General features: G+C 46.2%; 2 protein-coding genes across 2 annotated transcripts; one reads left to right on the plus strand and one right to left on the minus strand.

Moving 5' to 3' along the window:
* Positions 1 to 7818: 7818 nt before the first annotated feature.
* Positions 7819 to 8787, minus strand: LOC123347846 (olfactory receptor 1020-like). Its single transcript, XM_044985035.1, has one exon. It carries the CDS (start codon positions 8785 to 8787, stop codon positions 7819 to 7821), a length of 969 nt encoding a protein of 322 aa, XP_044840970.1.
* A 9570-nt stretch (positions 8788 to 18357) lies between these two features.
* On the plus strand, positions 18358 to 19343 carry LOC123347847 (olfactory receptor 1020-like). The gene has a single exon (XM_044985036.1). It carries the CDS (start codon positions 18375 to 18377, stop codon positions 19341 to 19343), a length of 969 nt encoding a protein of 322 aa, XP_044840971.1. The 5' UTR covers positions 18358 to 18374.
* The last annotated feature ends 2267 nt before the right edge of the window (positions 19344 to 21610 follow it).

A 21610-nucleotide genomic window follows, 5' to 3' on the forward strand; every position in this document is an offset into this window, starting at 1 on the left:
ACCTCATCATATTTCTTTTGGCCCAATCCTCTAATTTGTCTAGGTCCCTCTGTATCCTATCCCTACCCTCCAGCGTATCAACCACTCCTCCCAGTTTAGTGTCATCTGCAAACTTGCTAAGGGTGCAGTCCACACCATCCTCCAGATCATTAATGAAGATATTGAATAAAACCGGCCCCAGCACCGACCCTTGGGGCGCTCCACTTGATACCGGCTGCCAACTAGACATGGAACCATTGATCACTACCCGTTGAGCCCGACCATCTAGCCAGTTTTCTATCTACCTTACCGTCCATTCATCCAGCCCAGACTTCTTTAACTTGCTGGCAAGAATACTGTGGGACACTGTATCAAAAGTTTTGCTAAAGTCCAGAAATAGCACATCCACTGCTTTCCCCTCATCCACAGAGCCGGTTATCTCATCATAGAAGGCAATTAGGTTAGTCAGGCATGACTTGCCCTTGGTGAATCCATGCTGACTGTTCCTGATCACTTTCCCCTCCTTTAAGTGGTTCAGGATTGATTCCTTGAGGACCTGTTCCATGATTTTTCCAGGGACTGAGGTGAGACTGACTGGCCTGTAGTTCCCTGGATCTTCCTTCTTCCCTTTTTTAAAGATGGGCACTACATTAGCTTTTTTCCAGTCGTCCGGGACCTGCCCCGATCTCCATGATTTTTCAAAGATAATGGCCAATGGCTCTGCAATCTCATCGGCCAACTCCTTTAGCACCCTCGGATGCAGCGCATCCGGCCCCATGGACTTGTGCTCATCCAGCTTTCCTAAATAGTCCCGAACTACTTATTTCTCCACAGAGAGCTGGTAACCTCCTCCCCATACCGTGCTGCAGAGTGCAGCTGTCTGGGAGCTGACTTTTTCTGTGAAGACAGAGGCAAAAAAAGCATTGAGTACACTAGCTTTCTCCACATCCTCCGTCACTAGGTTCCCTCCCTCATTCAGCAAGGGGCCCACACTTTCCTTGACTTTCTTCCTGTTGCTAACATAACTAAAGAACCCCTTCTTGTTACTCCTTAGATCTCCGGCTAGCTGCAACTCCAAGTGTGATTTGGCCTTCCTAATTTCACACCTGCATGCCTGAGAAATAATTTTATACTCCTCCCTGGTTATTTGTCCAATCTTCCACTTCTTGTAAGCTGTTTTTTTGTGTTTAAGACGAGCAAGGATTTCACTGTTAAGCCAAGCTGGTCGCCTGCCATATTTACTTTTCTTCCGACACATCGGTATGGTTTGTTCCTGCAACCTCAATAAGGTTTCTTTAAAATACAGCCAGCTTTCCTCGACTCCTTTCCCTGTCATGTTATTCTCCCAGGGGACCTTGCCCATCAGTTCCCTGAGGGAGTCAAAGTCTGCTTTTCTGAAGTCCAGGGTCTCTGTTCTACTGCTTTCCTTTTTTCCTTGTGTCAGGATCCTGAACTCGACCATCTCATGGTCACTGCCTCCCAGGTTCCCATCCACTATTGCTTCCGCTACTATTTCTTCTCTGTTTGTGAGCAGCAGGTCAAGAAGAGCTTTTCCCCAAGTTGGTTCCTCCAGCACTTGCACCAGTAAGTTGTCCCCTACACTTTCCAGAAACTTCCTGGATTGTCTGTGCACCGCTGTATTGCTCTCCCAGCAAATATCAGGGTGATTAAAGTCACCCATGAGAACCAGGGCCTGTGATCTAGCAACTTCTGTTAGTTGCTGGAAGAAAGCCTCGTCCACCTCATCCCCCTGGTCCGGTGGTCTGTAGCAGACTCCCACCACGACATGACCCTTGTTGTTCATACTTCTAAATTTAATCCAAAGACTCTCAGGTTTTTCTGCAGTTTCATACTGAAGCTCTGAGCAGTCATACTGCTCTCTTACATACAACGCAACTCCCCCACCTTTTCTGCCCTGCCTATCCTTCCTGAACAGTTTATATCCATCCATGACAGTACTCCAATCATGTGAGTTATCCCACCAAGTCTCTGTTATTCCAATTACATCATAATTCCCTGACTGTGCCAGGACTTCTAGTTCTCCCTGCTTGTTCCCCAGGTTTCTTGCATTTGTTTATAGGCACTTAAGATAACTCGCTGATTGTCCCGCTTTCTCGGTCTGAGACAGGAGTCCTCCCGTCTTGCAGTCTCCTGCTTGTGCTTCCTCCCGGTATCCCACTTCCCCACTTACCTCGGGGCTTTGGTCTCCTTCCCCCGGTGAACCTAGTTTAAAGCCCTCCTCACTAGGTTAGCCAGCCTGCTTGCAAAGATGCTCTTCCCTCTCTTCGTGAGGTGGAGCCCATCTCTGCCTAGCAATCCTTCTTCTTGGAAGACCATCCCATGGTCAAAGAATCCAAACCCTTCTCTCCGACACCATCTGCGTAGCCATTCGTTGATTTCCACGATTCGACGGTCTCTATCCTGGGCTTTTCCTGTCACAGGGAGGATAGACGAGAGCACCACTTGCGCCTCAAACTCCTTTATCCTTCTTCCCAGAGCCACGTAGTCTGCAGTGATACCAGCTGAGCAGCGAACAGCAGAGAGGCAAACAGAAGGAGTTTGCCTGGGATCCCTCTGAGCAGAGGCACACTAAGTGCTGCAGTAGGGGGACTGCGCTGGTGAGTATCTGAGTGTCTGTTGCGGGGGCAGTTTGGCAGTTTGACTGTGTGCTTGATTGTTTGATTGCTTGTTTGACCAGTTTGATTTGGGAGTGCTTTGTTCCAGCTGGGCCTGACTGTTATAAAAAGGCAGTCAGCTGCGAACCAGCTGAGCAGCAAACAGCAGAGAGGCAAACAGAAGGAGTTTGCCTGGAGAGAGCTCTTAGAAGGAAGAGACCATGGATGCTGAGCGACCTGCTGTTTTGACCTGCACAGGATGCACCATGTTTGTCTTCCTTCCACAGGATAGAAGCGACTTTGTCTGTACAAAGTGCAAGCTGATCTCCATATTGGAGGAGAAGATTCAAGGTCTGGAGAAACGGATATCAACCCTGCGTTCCATAAAAGAAAATGAGGATTTCCTGGATAGACGTCAGGATCAGCTTCAGCGGGCACAATGTTCTGAAGATTCAGAGCAGGCTACACAGTGGGGACAGAAGGCCAGTGAGGATAACTGGTGGCATGTGACATCCAGAAGAGGAAAGAGTACCAGAAACATCCATGTATCAGAAACACAGATACAGGTGAGCAACCGTTTTCGTGTTCTCTCCGCAGGTACTAGTGCAGAGAGTGGAGTGGATGATACATCTGAGGGAACAGAGCAGAAGGAGACTCCACTGATTGGAAGGCATGAGATGTGCCGTCCTAGGGATGGAGGTTCCACGACCACCACTCCCAAGAGGAGGAGGAGGAGGGTGGTGGTGGTCGGGGACTCTCTCCTCAGGGGGACTGAGTCATCTATTTGCCGGCCTGACCGGGAAAACCGAGAGGTGTGCTGCTTGCCAGGGGCTAGGATTCACGATGTGACGGAGAGACTGCCGAGACTCATCAAGCCCTCGGATCGCTACCCCTTCCTGCTTCTCCATGTGGGCACCAATGATACTGCCAAGAATGACCTTGAGCGTATCACTGCAGACTACGTGGCTCTGGGAAGAAGGATAAAGGAGTTTGAGGTGCAAGTGGTTGCGGCACAGAGCTTCACAATGCCTAACGTTTAGATGCCTACAACATACCTGGAACAACATACCTGGAACAACAATTGGACCTACAAAAGCTGAATTAGCCACCCAGTCTCCCTACGCAGTGTATGGGGAGAGAATAGAATTCACAAAAGCCAGTATGCTAGGCTGGGAGCTGCCTCAGTTGGCCAAATGACCTAAGTCTCACCCTTTCAGAAAATTCAGTGCCTAAGGCTATGTCTACACTACAGTCTATGTCGGCATAACTTATGTTGCTCAGGGGTGTGAATATTCCATAGGTTCTGCTGCTTGTGGAGGTGTTTTTTTATGCCGATGTGAGAGCATAGAGTGTCTTCACCAGAGGTGCTGCAGGCACATCTGTATCAGTACAGCTGAAGCACCATACGTATAGACATCCCGTATGTCAGGGCTGCAGGGAGGCAGCTCTCTCTGCTTATAAGAATGAGTTGGGCATCAACCTAACTCCACACAAAATGGCTGGGGAAGTGCAGAGTCCTGCACTTAGGACGGAAGAATCCCATTCACTGCTACAGACTAGGGACCAAATGGCTGGGCAGCAGTTCTGCAGAAAAGGACCTAGGGGTTACAGTGGACGAGAAGCTGGATATGAGTCAACAGTGTGCCCTTGTTGCCAAGAAGGCTAATGGCATTTTGGGTTGTATAAGTAGGGGCATTGCAAGCAGACCGAGGGATGTGATCATTCCTCTCTATTCGACATTGGTAAGGCCTCATCTGGAGTACTGTGTCTAGTTTTGGGCCCCACACTACAAGAAGGATGTGGAAAAATTGGAAAGAGTCCAGCGGAGGGCAACAAAAATGATTAGGGGGCTGGAGCACATGACTTATGAGGACAGGCTGAGGGAACTGGGATTGTTTAGTCTGCGGAAGAGAAGAATGAGGAGGGATTTGATAGCTGCTTTCAACTACCTGAAAGGGGGTTCCAAAGAGGATGGATCTAGACTGTTCTCAGCGGTAGCAGATGACAGAACAAGGAGTAATGGTCTCAAGTTGCAGTGGGGGTGGTTTAGGTTGGATATTAAGAAAAACTTTTTCACTCAGAGAGTGGTGAAGCACTGGAATGGGTTACCTAGGGAGGTGGTGGAATCTCCTTCTTTAGAGGTTTTTAAGGTCAGGCTTGATAAAGCCCTGGCTGGGATGATTTAGTTGGTAATTGGTCCTGCTTTGAGCAGGGGGTTGGACTAGATGACCTCCTGAGGTCCCTTCCAACCCTGATATTCTATGATTTTATGATTCTAAGGGATTGAGCACAAGGAGCCCCGTGTTTATGGTACTCCTCACTAACATAATAGATCCAGGTTCATTTTCTGCACATGCAAAACTAGGCAAAAGGATTTGAATAGGGATCTGCCACTTCTGAGGAAAGCACCCCAAGCAGAAGACCTAGGCCTGGTCTACACTACAATTTTAGGTCGAATTTAGCAGTGTTATCTCGATTTAACCCTGGACGTGTCCACACGATGGAGACCTTTTTTTCAACTTAATGGGCTCTTTACTCCACCGCTGACGAGGGGATTAGCACTGAAACCGGCCTTGCCGGGTCGAATTTGGGGTAGTGTGGATGCAATTCGATGGTATTGACCTCCGGGAGCTATCCCAGAGTGCTCCATTGTGACCACTCTGGACGTTGCTCTCAACTCAGATGCACTGGCCAGGTAGACAGGAAAAGGCCCACAAAGTTTTGAATTTCATTTCCTGTTTGTCCAGTCTGGCGAGCTGAGCAGCACAGGTGACCATGCAGAGCTCATCAGGAGAGGTGACCATGGAGTCCCAGAATTGCCAAAGAGGTCCAGCATGGACCGAATGGGAGGTATGGGATCTGCTCGCCCTATGGGAGACAAATCCATGATAGCTGAACTCTGTTCCTCTAAATGAAATGCCAAAACATTTGAAAAACTCTCCAAGGGCATGAAGGACAGAGGCTATAACAAAGACTCGCGACAGTGTGAAAATTAAGGAGCTCAGGCAAGCCTACCAAAAAACAGAGAGTCAAACGGCCACTCTGGGTCACAGCCCCAAATATGCCGCTTTTATGATGAGCTGCATGCCATGCAAGGGGGCAGCCACCAGTACCCCAACCCTGTGCTTTGACTCTGTCAATGGAGTAGAACGGAACACGGAAGCGGGTTTTGAGGATGAGGACGAGGAGGTTGAATATAGCTCACAGCAAGGAAGTGGAGAAACTGGTTTCCCCAACAGCCAGGATCTGTTTCTCACCCTGGATCTGGAGCCATTAAATTCCGAGCCCACCCAAGGCTGCCTCCCGGACCACACATACGCGGCGAGTTCCATACCCATGTGGTGCTCGGGCACCAGCAATATTCAGAACCAGGGACCCTGCTCCAGCAATGTGTGGAGACGAGTGCCCCCCCGCCACCTGCGCCCCCCCCCACGCCTCCCCCGAGTGTTCCGCGGCCCCGACTTGCTGCCCCCAGGCCCTGTCCCCCGCTCATCTTTCCTGGGCCTGGGAGCAGAGAATCACTGACTGTCTCTTCCCCGAGCAGCTCCATGTTGCCTCCCAGCAACTGCTGCTGCAGGGTCCTAGTGCCCCCAACTACAGGCCAGGACAGACTGACTCTGAGCGTGCCCTGCCCCCTCAAACCCTTCCCTTTTCCGGTGGGACCCTCAAGCAGCACAGGGGGGCCCCCCTCTGCCCGCTGTCACCACTCCTGCCCCATGCAAGGTGGCAGCCCCATCCCTCACCCCCAGTGAGGCTACAGTGACAGTGTGCTGATGGGGGGGCAGGAAAGGGGGCTCCTCCCCCAGAGCTCGCTGCTGCTGCAGGGAAAGGGCTGGGGGGAGTCCTCCTCTCTGGCCCCTCTCCCAGAGCAGCCTACCTGCACCCCAAACTCATCCCCAGCCCTGCCCCACCCCTGAGCCCCCCATCGCACCCTCAACCCTCTACCCTAGTCCTGAGCCCCTGCAGTCCCACAAACACCTTCTCCCCAGTCTCAGCCAGAGCCCTCATCCCGCCGCACCCTGACCCTCTGCCTGAGCCCTGAGCTCCTCCAGCCCCACAAACACCTTATCCCCAGTCCCAGCCAGAGCCCTCATCCCGCCACACCCTGACACTCTGCCTGAGCCCTGAGCCTCTCCGGCCCCACAACCACCTTCTCCCCAGTCCCAGCCACAGCCCTCATCCCGCCACACCCTGACACTCTGCCTGAGCCCTGAGCCTCTCCAGCACCCCAAACACCTTCTCCCCAGTCCCAGCCAGAGCCCTCATCCCCCACACTCCTACTCTTGCCCTGAGCCCCTCCCAAACCCAAACCCCTCATTGCCAGCCTGAGAGCCCTCCCCCCCTACACCCCTACTCTCGCCCTGAGCCCCTCCCACACTCCAAACACCTCATCTGCAGCCACACCCCAGAGCCTTCACCCCTGCACCCCATCCCTCTGCACTCCTCCCATCCCCAAACTCCCTCCCAGAGCCTGCATCCTGCATCCCAATCCCCTGCCCCAGCCTAGGATCTGCACCCCAGACCTCCTCCCTCACCCAAACTCCCACCCAGAGTCTTGGGCAGGTCGGGGACGGAGTTTGGGGGGCGGGGCGGAGTTTGGGCAGGGGTGGGTTCTGGGCACCACCAAAATTTCTACAAACATGCCACCCATGTCTCCACACATATTTATTATTTTTTCACCTGACAGTAAAGTGTTTTTTAGGGTAAAGAGATGTCTCACCAGAAAGCATTCATGTCAATTAACTGTTCTATTTCAATATCCAAGAAGGCATTTAGGATCTTACACACCACTAATCATTTCATGACAACATGCATAACAAACAAAAATTATGAAGACCAGTGCAATCTACCCAAATCCAAAATTGTATAGGACACCTGATACCAATGTGAGAGACTAAATACCTTAATAATCCAAATCCACCAGTAGGTATTCAGAAACACTACAAGGTAAAATTTAAACTTTTCCCAACTCAGAGCAAAGATGCAAACAAAATAATTAAAGTAAAATGTTAAATTCCACTTAAATGCAGAGAACAGGAAAGTTAAGATTCCAGCTAAGGGAGAAGCAAGCATCAACTCTTAGAAAACGGGAATGCAGATATCCCCCAAATTAGCATGTCTTCATTTTCCCCAAGAAAGCTCCATTTGTCATGAGCTAGGGACAGCCTAAATGATAAAGCTCCCCTTCTAGCTCTTTCGGATTCATTCATTGCCATATCAATCACTACTTCTCAATTTCTATAAGTTCCATACATTTGCTGATGACTTTTCTCAGGGCTGCCTTGACCTCTTTGTTTCTCAGGCTGTAGATGAGGGGATTGGCTAGGGGAGTCAGGACTGTGTAGAAGAGAGAGAACACTTTGTTGAGGTCTCTAAGTGTGTCAGCGTCTGGTAACATATAGACAATGATTAGAGTCCCATAGTAGATTGTCACCACAATGAGGTGAGAGGAGCAAGTGGAAAATGCCTTTCTCTTCCCAGTGGTGGACGGGATTCTCAGGATGGTGGAGATGATACAAATGTAGGATGCCAGGGTTAATAGAAACGGGGGCAGGGTACATATGGAAGAGAATATAAATGTCACCAGTATGATCAGGCTGGTGTCACTGCAGGACAGTTTAATCACTGGTGTGAAATCACAAAGGAAATGGTTAATTTCATTGGGGCCACAGAAATGTAACTGTGACATTAAACATGTAACTATGGTAATTATCATAAATCCACTCATCCAGGACACAGCTGCTAACTGCAGGCAGATTCTGCCATTCATAAGACCTGTGTAGTGTAGTGGTTTGCATATTGCTAAGTACCGGTCATAGGACATAAGTGCTAAGAGATAACATTCAACTCCCACAAAAAGACCAAGGAAATGAAATTGAGTGATACAGCCAGTAACAGAAATGTTTCTGTCCCTAGTCAAGAGACTGGCCAATATCCTGGGCAGGATGGTCGAGGTGTAGCAGGTCTCCAAGCAGGACAAGTTCCCCAGAAAGAAGTACATGGGGGTGTGAAGGTGCCGATCAGTCACAACTAGTGCCATGATGAGGATGTTCCCAGCCATGGTCACAAGGTAGATCACTAGAAACAGCAGAAAGAGAAGGGGCTGCAGTTCAGTGTGATTCCCAAATCCCAGGAGGATGAATTCTGTGATATATGTTTCATTTTCCCCTTCTGCTTTCTCCATGACATGCATGTAGATTGCCTCTTTCTCTGTTTTCCATGAGATTATCTAGTGACAGATAAAAAGTCATGAGCATTGAAAAAGTTTACTGTGCAATCAAACACAGTAAATTCCCAGGCATTTGATTCTAGAAAAGTTCAATGTGCATAAGAACAGTGTGATTTATAAGCTTTCACAGAGCCAGACACCACTTCTCCCTCTCCTCCCCCTCCCTCCCGTCTTTGTGCAAGATTTTGGAATAGAGATTTCCCACTTGCCAGCTACACTGGTTATTTATCACTCTTCTGCCCCAAACTTCTTTCTTTCATATGTGCAAAGATGGAAAGGTCACTGGGAGAGTGTATTTTAGGTCTTAACATTTCCGAGAATTCATTCCTTTTTGAACTAAAACATATAATTTAGAAATGCAGCCAGAAGACAATACTGTAATCATGTAGGCTGTGATCTTGGATATGATGAGCCATGTTATCTCTGCATTGAGTTAAGCATATGTAACAAGCTTGAAAATATCTGCATTGTTTTGTATCAATGCTCTGCATAGTTCTATGTGTTAATTTTAGGATGGACTGCTTGCTATGTGGTTAAGATTAAAATGGGTTCTTGGGGGGAACTGGACAGGAAAGGCAAAACAATAACCTAGATAAGGAGTTTCTGAGTAAATATTTATATACAATAATCGGGTCATTTGCCAGCAAAGTTGTGCAGTTGTTTTACTTAGGCTGGGAAGAGAGAGATCAATAGACACTGTCTAGGTAAAGGATTCGATGTACAGCATAGAGAGAGTGTGCAGGGATGAAAACTATCCCTCAGACTCAGAAATGGGATCTGGAATGACCTGAGCTATGGACAGAGGAATTTAGTTTATGTAGGAAAAGAGGCATCTAGGAGTCTTTGTTGTTTGAACTCATTTTCTTCAATGCTGTGTTCCCTTTAGCAAATAAATCCTGCTTTGTTCTGAAGAAGCTGATCCTGTGTCAGTCCAAACTCATTCAGTCCCACGCTCAGGGAGGAAAATCTATAGCAGGGCCAGACTAGAGTTAGACCTGCTGCAGTAACACAACTGGAACTAAAGAGGTGGGAACCTGGGGATTAGAAGAATGGTTGGACCTCAGGATCTCACCCAAGGAAAGTGAAAGCACAGGCTTGTCACTTGAAAAGGGTAGGCTCGGGGTAGTGTACAGGGGTTCAAGAATGGAAAGCCATACCCATGGAGCATGAGAGCAAATCCTCCAGAATGGCTGCCAGTCTTAATTTTGAAGACGTCAGGAGGTTGATAATCCACAACTTCCCTCGGCACTTTGTTCCAATGGTGAGCTACCTTCCCCATTCATAATGTGTGCCTTATTCCTCAAATGATTTTTTCTGGTTCTTGTTTTGACTTTTTCTGCTGGATTAATGAGCCCTTCAGCCCTGGTATTTTCTTCCCATGAAGGTGCTCATCATCTGTAAGCAAGTCACCTCTCAATCTTCTTACTGATAAGTAATGATGTTTCAGTTCCTACACTCTCATTGTAAGGCATTTTCTCCATCCCCGCCCCCATATTATTATGACTTTTTCCTGCACCTTCTCCAGTTTTTCAATGTCCTTTTTAAAATGTGGACACAGAAACAGACTGTATAGAGTTTGGTCTCAAATGCCTAAGATAGGTTACATCACCTTCCTACTTCTACTCACCACTTCTCAGTTTATACAGCACAGGATCCCATTAACCCTTTCTGTACCAGTATCACATAAGGAGCTCATGTTGTCTTTCTTGCCCACTCTGACCCCTAAACTTGTTGTGATGGTGGTGAGGGTCACTCACGAGCTTCCCCAGCGAGGGACATGAATGTGGTGGCATCATGCTACTGACTGAGACTACACAGTGACACTGACCAAGAGCACAGATGAGAAGAAGACTCTACCCCATGCACAAAGGAAACTCCCCGAACAGACTTCACAGAGTCCTCTCACTCTTATCCCCTAAGTGACTCTCCAACAAACCCTGGGAAATATTCCACCCCCATCTGCATCTTGTAACCCAGCTCGTGTGTGTGAGTGTGTTGGCAGGGAACTGTAGGCAAATTCTGTTCTGCGTTACTCACAGCCACTCTCTGTAGTGTCTGGGTTCAGCAATATTAGATATATCAAGGGGAGAATAAGGAATGATACAGAGTGGTAAATGCACAAGCATATTATTTACCAGAGAGACATTTCAGGCTGCTGTTCTTCCCAATAGTACAGCCTCTTCTCCCTAAAATCCTCAGGATTTCACCCAGAAATTATCAGATTTACCTTTAATCCCCAGCATGAAATGGGACATCTCCATCAGTGGTGACTGAGTCTGGGGATCAGGACCTGGATTTCACCATTGTTCTACACCCTCCAGTGTCTCATGCACTCTCACTCTCTCTGCAAAGACAATGTCATTTTCCTAAAGCTGCTCTTGCTTTCCTGCTGGATGCACTCTGTGGTGTATATTACACAGAACCTTAGTGCTGGCTGCTCTGGATTCGTATGTGATTTATAGGAGACAACAGCCTCATCCTGGCTCTGGCTGCTGTTTGGATTTCCCTTGAGGCTGCTGATAATGATACTTTTAAACTTGCCATCATGGAATAATTGAATCCTGTGTTGCTTGTTAAAACAGGGTAAACATCAAGTCCACTGCAATTCCCATTGAAACCCCCAAGGTATCTCCTTTTTCCCCCTTGCTTTGTTTGCATATGTGCCAAAAGACACCTTGAATACTGGGTCCAGTTCTGGCTGATCTATCTCATAAAGGATAACATAGAAATCAAAAAGGTTCAGAGAAAGGCCACGGAGATAATCAAAGTTATGGATTGGCTTCCATCGAAGGAAAAACTAAAGACTGGAATTGTTCATCTTACTAAGAAGGGGGGATATGATAGCGGCCTATAAAATCATGAGTGGTGTAAGAAAAGTGAATGAAGAAGTGTTAATTTCCCTGTCACACGATAAAAAAAAAACAGGGGTCACCTCATTAAATTAATAGACATCTCGCTTTTTACAAATCAGAGGAAGTACTTTTCCTCCCAGCATACCTCTGGAATTCATTGTCATGGGATATTGTGATGGCCATTAATATAAGTGGGTTCAAAAAAGAACTGGATTAGCTCCTGGCATACAGGTCCATAAATGGCTATTGGCCAAGATGGTCAGGCATGTCACCTCATGAAGGAGCAACCCTAAACCTCTGATGCCAGAAGCTGTGAGTGGAAGACAGTTGTGGATCATTACAACTGCCCTGTTTTGTGCACCAGCCCTGGAGCTCTGTTATGGGCCAATCTTAGAGACAGGCTACTGGGTAAGATGGACCATGGTCTACCCTATATTGGAAGGTCTTTTGTTCTAAGAGTCTAAAGCCCAGAACCGCAGAAGACACTTAGGTTACAAATCCCAATTTTAGTCACTCAAGTTCCACATTTAAGCACCATGTGATCTAGAAAAGTCCTCTTTGGCTTCTGCCCAACCTATAGCCTCCTAACATCACTCTGTGCCTAAGTGTCCACTGTAAAAGTTCCTTAGGAACCTACATTTTAGCCTCTGCACATAGGCACTGCTGACTCTAGTTGTCCTGACACCTGCTCCATGCCTAAGCTCTAACACAATTCTCAAACTGGGGGAAGATATCTTGCCTTCGTGTCTAATCCAGTAGGCATTCTCAGAGCATGGCTACCTACACACAAAGTGGAGGAGGAAGCAGCTGGCCTTCCTTTTAATAACTTTTAGGCCAGGATCTGTGGAGATCCTGATTCAATTCCCTCCTCTGACTGATGAGGAGAGGCTCCCCATGTGTCAGCGGAGTATCTTAGGCAGTAGACTAGACGATACCCTGAAATGGGGTGCACTCTTTCTATCCAGGTCTCCTACTGAAGTTTTTTCACTTTAATTAAAGATTAAATGGTCCAGAAAAAGAAGTGTGAACCACTCTAGGGATATGTCTACACTACAAAATTAGGTCGAATTTATAGAAGTTGTTTTTTTAAAAATCGTTTTTATACTGTTGATTGTGTGTGTCCTCACACAAAATGTTCTAAGTGCATTAAGTTGGTGGACTGCGTCCACAGTAGCAAGGCTAGCATCGACTTCCGGAGCATTGCACTGTGGGTAGCTATCCCACAGTTCCTGCAGTCTCCGCCACCCATTGGAATTCTGGGTTGAGATCCCAATGCCTGATGGGGCAAAAACAGTATTGCAGGTGGTTCTGGGTACATCAGGCCCCCCTCTCCCTCCCTCCCTCCATGAAAGAAATGGCAGACAATTGTTTTGCACATTTTCCTGGGTTACCTGTGCAGACGCCATACCATGGCAAACATGGAGCCTGCTAAGCTCACTGTCACCGTATGTCTCCTGGGTGCTGGCAGACGTGGGACTGCATTGCTACACAGCAGCAGCTCATTGCCTTTTGGCATCAGACGGTGCATTACGACTGGTAGCCATCGTCATCGTATTCCTGGGTGCTCTTTTAGCCGACCTCAGTGAGGTCGGTCGGGGCACCTGGGCAGACATGGGAGTGACTCAGCCAGGTCATTCCCATCTTCTGCTGAGCAGCCAGGAGATGACGATGGCTAGCAATCGTAATGAAGCATCTTCTGCTGAGCACCCAGGAGATGACGATGGCTAGCAGTCGTACTGCACCGTCTGCTGCCAGCCTAAGATGTAAAAGTTAGATGGAGTGGATCAAAACAAGAAATAGACCCGATTTGTTTTGTATTAATTTGCTCCCCCCGCCTCCCTCTGTGAAATCAATGGCCCACTCACACCAGGGTTTTGAGTTCAATCCTTGAGGGGGCCATTCTGTGTGACAATTGTTTGTGTTTCTCCTTGATGCAAAGCCATCCCCTTTGTTGATTTTAATTCTCTGTAAGCCATGTCATCAGTCACCCCTCCTTCTGTCAGAGCACTGGCAGACAATTGTTTTGAGCCTTTTTTCAGTGCAGACAACATAGCACTGTGTCATAAACAGATAGTTAAGGGTTAATGCCTCTTTTACCTGTAAAGGGTTAAGAATTTCACCTAGCTTAGTTGACACCTGACCAGAGGAACCAATGCTGGAACAAGATGTTTCAAAAGGAAAGAGGGAAGTTTCCTTTGTTTAGGTCAGTTTCAGTTTCAGCCAGAGTAAAAAAGATCAAGGAACCAGCCTCTTATCAGAGCAGTAAGTTTTAGAAAGGAATAAATAGGTTTATGTTTATTTTCTTTTGTAACTTGTCTTTGTGCAATTAGCTGAGTAATCAAATTTGGGTATTCTTGTGTGTACTAAGGTTTTTGCCATGGGGAACATCCTGTGTTTTAAATCTGTTGTCTGTGAGATCAGCTTGTATGCTGTCTCCCAGAGGTTTTTTTTCTTTTACCTTTCTTTTCTTTTAATTAAAAGCCTTCTTTTTAAGAACCCGATTGATTTTTTCCCCTGTTTTTGAGATCCAAGGGAATTGGATCTGGACTCAGCAGGGAATTGATGGAGGAGTCTCTCAAGGCTACCCAGGGAAAGGAAGGTTTTTGGGGGAAGAGAGTTTTCCAGATAACTCAGAAATCTGGATGGTGGCAGCGAGACCAAATCTAAGATGTAGTTAAGCTTAAAGGTGTTCATGCAAGTCCCAACATCTGTACCCAAAAGTTCAGAGTGGGGGTGAGACCTAGGACACACACCTGTGCACTTTACTGACACAAAATAATGCAGATATGTCCCACTTTGTCACATATGATTTACTTAACCACAAGGTATTGGGGGTAAATTCAGGGTAAACTGGGAAGTGTTATGGCTCCTCGCATACAGGAGTCAGATTAGATGATGCCAGTAGACCCTTCTGCTTTAGTTCAACCAGCAATTAATTCAAGGAAGCCCTGTGGCGTGCAACATACACTCCTGTCTGGCCTTTAGATCTATGTATCCATGAATAAAGTAAGCTGGGGGCAGAATAGTGATAAATTAACTGTCTGGCTGATTTTGTGGTGGGCAAATATGGAAAATCTATTCCAAAATCTTGTCTAACATCTGGGATAATAGCCAAGTCATGGCTCTGGGAAAGCTTATGAATCATGCTTTCCTTGTGAGGTTTGATCTTTTCTAGAATCAAATGGATGGAAATTTAGTGTACAGCAAACTCTCTAATGTTCCTTACATTTTCATGTATCACTAGTTATATCTCATGGAAAATGGATAAAGGAGGAAGGTGTAAAGCACTTGGAGAACTGAGAAGGGGAAAATAAAACCTGTATCACAGAATTCATCCTTCTGGGATTTGGGAATCTCCCTGAACTGCAGCCCCTTCTCGTCCTGCTGTTTCTAGTGATCTACATAGTAACCATGGCTGGAAACCACCTCATTGTTGCACCAGTTGTGACTGATCAGCACCTTCACCCCCCCCCATGCATATTCTTCTTTTTGGGGAACTTGTCCTGCTTGGAGACCTGCTACACCTCCACCATCGTGCCCAGGGTGCTGGACAGTCCCATGACTGGGGACAGAACCATTTCTGTTGGTGGGTGCATCACGCATTTTTATTCTTTTGTTTCCTTGTAGGAGATGAATGTTATTTCCTATCACTTACATCCTATGACCAGTATTTAGCAATATGCAAACCACTACCTTACACAGCTCTTATAAATGGCAGAATTTGCCTCAAAATAACACCTGCGTCTTGCATGAGTGGATTTCTAGCAACAACTATAATAACATGTTTAAGGTCACAGTCACATTTCTGTGGTGCCAAGAAAATTGACCATTTCCTTTGTGATTCACCCGTGATTAAACTTTCCTGCAGATCAGCCTGATAAAACTGGTGACCTTTATACTCTTTTCCATATATATCCTGCCCTCATTTCTTTTAACCTTGGCATCCTATGTTGCTATCATCGCAACCATCTGGACAATCCCTTCCACCAATGGCCGGAAGGCCGTTGTGGCGACAATCTACTATGGGATACTAATAATTGTCTATGTGTCTGACACACTGAGAGAGCTCAACAAAGTGTTATCTCTCTTCTACACAGTAATGACTCCCATGGCCAATCCCCTTATATACAGCCTGAGAAACAAATAGGTCAAGGAGGCCCTGAGAAAGGTCATCAGTAAATGTCTAGCGTTCACAGGGACTCTGACAGAGTGACTGATATGGGAATGAATCAATCTGGCACACCTTTAAGGGAATTAGCATCTAGGTTGTCCCTAGTTCATGCCAGTAGGAGTTTTCTTGGGGAATACTGTGTTTTGAGAGGGCAGCATTTATAGTTGATTAAAGTTGATACTTCCTAATGCCCCAACTGAAATAATAACTCTTATGTGCTCTGCATTCCATACAGTGGAATTAAAGATTTTCAGTTACATGTTTCATCTACTTCTTTACTCTGAATGTATTGGGGAAAGTCTATATTTTACATAGTTCTGTCCTGCAATGCCTGTGGAATGCCAGCTATCATGCCTCCCCCTTTGGTATCTAAGATCCAGGTTTGTAGAAGTATGTATGTACCTAATGGGATTTTCAAAGCATCTAGATGCCTAACTCCCATTGACTTCAGCATATAAAACAACAGGAATGAGAACAGCAACCAGCTAATGGAGTCACTCTTTTAGCTCAATTGTAGAAGAATGCTCTGTTGTTCCGAAACTTCAAAGCTATAAGCTGACTTCAGTGGCAGTTAGGCTCCTGCCTTACTCGGATGTTTTGGAAAATCTTGCTTGTGCCTTTCTGCATCTTTCAGTGCCTGCATCCCAGACCCACAAAAGGGCCTAGGTCCCTAAAGCACACAGCTCAGTCCCAGACTTAGATACTAATATAATCCACTAAAGCACTGCTCACCTGCCACATAACTCGGTAAGTGCCTAAACTCACTAGGCACCCAAATTTTAAAAGTCCCCATAGCTCGTGTGTTATTATGGGATTGTATGTAACTTGTCTAGAAGACGTGACTAATGTCACCTTGGGAAATCTTATGAGCTTCAAAGGACATTGTGATGGGGACGGGGACTGGCCCCAGAGGCCTCCTGCTGGAGACCTCAAGGCCCTGCTACACCCATCTCAGGAAAAGAGTAGTAGAGGAGTCCTCCAAGCTGCACAGAGAGTCTGTATGTGATGCGGGCAATCAGGGAAGGCTGCATGGGGATAGCCAATCAGAGGGTTGCAGGCTGGTGTGAAAGGAGCTACAGCGAGGAAAAGAGACAGTTGCAGCTTGGAGCCTGAGGAGTGAAGATGGCCTTCTTATCAGGTTGAAGGGCTACAGCACCATGGACAGATCAGTGCTGAAAGGGACTGGGACAGCGAGGACGAGCTTGTGCCTGGCTCCTGGGCCTGAACATAGGAGAACGCTGAGGTATGGATGAAGCTTTGGTGAAGGCTGGAGCCACAGGAAAGTGGTCCAGGGAACTGAAAGCAGTTTTATTAAAGACATGTGGTGGTACATGGCTGCTATTCTTAGGGGGTGTTGGCTTGACAGGGTGGATTAGCTCATTCTAGGCTCTGGGTGCCATCCTGCCTCGGTTTCCCCTTCCTCACCGAGTGCGAGGTAGATTTGGGAGCTTTCTGAAACACTGGTGCTCTGTTCTAGAATGTCGAAGAAGCATGCTGAGCTGCTTCAGTTATAATGATACAGAAAGGATTAATGAATAGAGCTGGTCAAAAAAATCCACTAAACCTGTTTTGTGATGGAAAGCTGGGTTTTGACTAAATGAAAATTTTCATGGAAACATACTCACACAGATGAGCTGCGTTACAAGGTGCAGCTGAGGGTGGAATGTGTCCCAGGGTCTGTTGGAGAGTCACTAAGGGCATAAGAGTGAGAGGGATCTGTGGAGTCTGCTCAGGCAGTTCCCTTTGCGCATGGGGCAGAGTCTTCTTCTCATCTGTGCTGTTGGTCAGTGTCACTGTGTAGTCTCAGGCAGTAGCATGATGACATCGCATTCATGTCCCTCTCTGGGGAAGCTCGTGAGTGTGACCCTCACCACCATCACAGCAAGTTTAGGGGTCAGAGTGGGCAAGGAACTCAACATGAGCTCCCTGTGTGCTGCTGGGACAGGAAGGGTTAATGAGATCCTGTGCTGTATAAACTGCGAAGTGGTGAGTAGAAGTAGGAAGGTGATGTAACCCATTTTAGGCATTTGAGACCAAACCGTATCCAGTCTTTTACTGTGTCCACATTTTAAAAAAGGACATTGAAAAACTGGAGAGGGTGGAGGAAAAAGTCATAATAATATGGGGGCGGGGATGGAGAAAATGCCTTACAATGAGAATGAAGGAACTGAAACATCATTACTTATCAGAAAGAAGATTGAGGGGGACTTGCTCCCAGTGACCTTTCCATCTATGCACATATGAAAGAAAGAAGTTTGGTGCAGAAGAGTGATAAATAACCAGTGTAGCTGGCAAGTGGGGAATCTCTATTCCAAAATCTTGTGAAAAGTCTGGGGGTGGGGCGGGAAGCAGTGTCTGGTTCTGTGAAAGCTTATAAATTATGCTCTTCTTACACACATTGAACTTTTCTATAATCAAATGCCTGGGAAAATACTGTGTTTGATTGCACAGTAAACTTTTTCAATGCTCAGTACTTTTTATTTGTCACTAGATAAATCTCATGGAAAACAGAGGAAGAGGAAATCTATATGTATGTCATGGAGAAAGCAGAAGGGGAAAATGAAACATATATCACACGATTCATCCTCCTGGGATTTGGGAATCACGCTGAACTGCAGCCCCTTCTCTTTCTGCTGTTTCTAGTGATCTACCTTGTGACCATGGCTGGGAACATCCTCATAATTGCACTAGTTTTGACTGATCGGCACCTTCACACCCCCATGTACTTCTTTCTGGGGAACTTGTCCTGCTTGGAGACCAGCTTCACCTCAACCATCCTGCCTAGGATGTTGGCCAGTCTCCTGACTGGGGACAGAAACATTTCTGTTACTGGCTGTATCACTCAATTTTATTTCCTTGGTCTTTATGTGGGAGTTGAATGTTATCTCTTGGCACTTATGTCCTATGACCGGTATCTAGCAGTATGCAAACCACTACACTACACAGGTCTTATGAATGGCAGAATCTGCCTGCAGTTAGCAGCTGTGTCCTGGATGAGTGGATTTGTGATAATAACCATAGTTACATGTTTAATATCACAGTTACATTTCTGTGGCCCCAATGAAATTAACCATTTCCTTTGTGATTTCACCCCAGTGATTAAACTCTCCTGCAGTGACACCAGCCTGATCACACTGGTGACATTTATGTTCTCTTCCATATACACGCTGCCCCTGTTTCTATTAACCCTGACATCCTACATCTGTATCATCTCCACCATTCTGAAAATCCCATCCACGACCGGGAGGAGAAAGGCATTTTCAACTTGCTCTTCTCACCTCACTGTGGTGACAATCTACTATGCGACCCTAATCATTGTCTATATGTTACCAGACACTGACACACTTAGAGACCTCAACAAAGTGTTCTCTCTCTTCTACACAGTCCTAACTCCCCTGGTCAATCCCCTCATCTACAGCCTGAGAAACAAAGAGGTTAAGGAGGCTCTCAGAAAAGTCATCAGCAAATATATGGAGCTTATAGAAATTGAGAAGTAGTGATTGATATGGCAATGAATGAATCCAGAAGAGCTAGAAAGGGAGTTAGCATTTAGGCTGTCCCTAGCTCATGACAATGGGAGCTTTCTTGGGGAACATGATGACATGCTAATTTGTGGGATGTCTGCATTCCAATTTTGTAAGAGTTGATGCTTGCTTCTCCCCTAGTTGGAATCTTAACTTTTCTATTCTCTGCATTCATGTGGAATTCAAGGTTTTACTTTAATTATTTTGTTTGCATCTTTGATGTGAGTTTGGAAAAGTCTAGTTTTTACATTGCAGTGTTCCTGAATACCTACTGGTGGATTTGGATTATTAAAGTATTTAGTCTCTCATGTTGGTATCAGGTGTCCTATACAATTTTAGATTTGGGTAGATTGCACTGGTCTTCATAATTTTTGGTTGTTAAATATGTTGTCAAGAAATGATTAGTGGTGTGTAAGATTCTAAATGCATTTCTGGATATTGAAATAGAAGAATTAATTGATATGAATGATTTCTGGTGAGACTTCTTTTTACCCTAAAAAACACTTTACTGTCAGGTGAAAAAAAAATAAATATGTGTGGAGAAACTACTAATTAATTCTGCATTTCAAAATTGAATTTGGAACAAGCACTTAAATGACTAAAGTTCCCAAGTTCCAATGATTTTCAAAATTATTTGAATTTGTAAGGGACAGAGTATGAAAGGTTCTAAAGATGTAGATAAGTGTCAGTGTTTCTATACAAATTTATATGTGGGAATATTTTATTTGTCTTAACTTTTCTTTGTTATGTATGTGATCATGCCACAAATACAAGATGTGTAAGATCATTAATGGATTACTGGATGTTGAAATAAAATTAATTCACATGAATGATTTCTGGTGAGACATCTCTTTATCCTAAAGATCATTTATTGTCAGGTAAAAAAAATTATAAATATGGGTGGCAAAACTGCTAATTAATTCTGCATTTGAAAAGTGCCAGGACGTTTCAAGAGCACTAAAATGACTGAGGTTCCTCAGTCCCAATAGCTTTCAAAGATATTTGGATTTGTAAGGGACCAATTTTAAAACATTCTAAACATGCAGATGTACATGTATGTATGTGTCTAGATGTATATCTGAATGTGCCCAGGCCTTAGAATCCTGGCCCACATGCACACACGGCATTACAAAAAGGAAGATTCCCTGGAAGTTTGGGTGGGGATTGCAATGGCCTTGATGTTTATGTTGTTTCAATAAACAAAATAGGATTTAATACCCTCCATGAGGGCTATCGACTAATGATCATTATCAGCAGTATCAAAGGAGAGACCAATAACAGCCAGGGTGAGTTGCTGTTCCCTGTAGCCCATGTAAGAATCCAGAGCAGGCAGCACTAAGGTTGGTTGTGATATATCCAAGCATGTGCATCAAGCGAGAAAGCAAGAGCAGTGCAGCCCAGCAGCAAATTATTGGTGTCTTTGCAGAGTGAATGGGATTGTCTGAGACACTGAGGAGAGAAGAGCAATGGTGGAATACGGATCCCGATTCCAACACCTAGCCACCATCAATGGCCAATCCTGGGTCACATACTAGGGAGTTTAGAAGGGGAGTGGGAAGGGAGTGGGAGTCCCTCGCCAGCCCTAACCCCTTTCCTGTAGTCCCACCCTAAAACCTGTAAACCGAACCACCTTCCAAAACTCCTTACTGTAAACCACCCTTCCAGTAACTAGGAGACAATACAGGCAGAAGCCCAGCAGCAGAATGGGGGCTATCCAGTTTATTGCACTGAGTGTAGCATGTATGATTACCTGCCCTGTGGGCGGGTGGTTTATGTGTGCAGTCGGTGCAAGGAGCTCCTGGCCCTCAGACACCATGTACGGACTTTGGAGGCCAGGGTGGCGGAACTGGAGGAGCTAAGAGAGGCAGAGAGGTATGTCGATGAGGCTTTCCGGGACACTATAGAATTGTCCCACCTCCGCTTAGACAGCTCCTGTGCTGTTGAGGAGGAAGAACGGCCCAGGGAAGTAGAGCAGTCAATGGGAGTAGAGGGAAACCTTCCCGTAGTTGGGACCCTCCTTCCAGATGGTGCTGGGGTCGCCTCTCGCACTGAGGTTGCCTCTCCGGGGGAGGGAACTCTAGTTTCTAGGAAAAGGCAGGTGTTAGTAATGGGAGATTCGATTATTAGAAACGTAGATAGCTGGGTCTGTGATGACCGGAAGAACCGTATGGTGACTTGCATGCCTGGTGCGAAGGTTGCGGATCTCTCGAGGCATCTAGACAGAAAGGGGCAGCTCTAGG

This window comes from Mauremys mutica, chromosome 13 (genome assembly GCF_020497125.1).
Source record: "Mauremys mutica isolate MM-2020 ecotype Southern chromosome 13, ASM2049712v1, whole genome shotgun sequence".
In the NCBI taxonomy this organism is placed as follows: Eukaryota; Metazoa; Chordata; order Testudines; family Geoemydidae; genus Mauremys; species Mauremys mutica.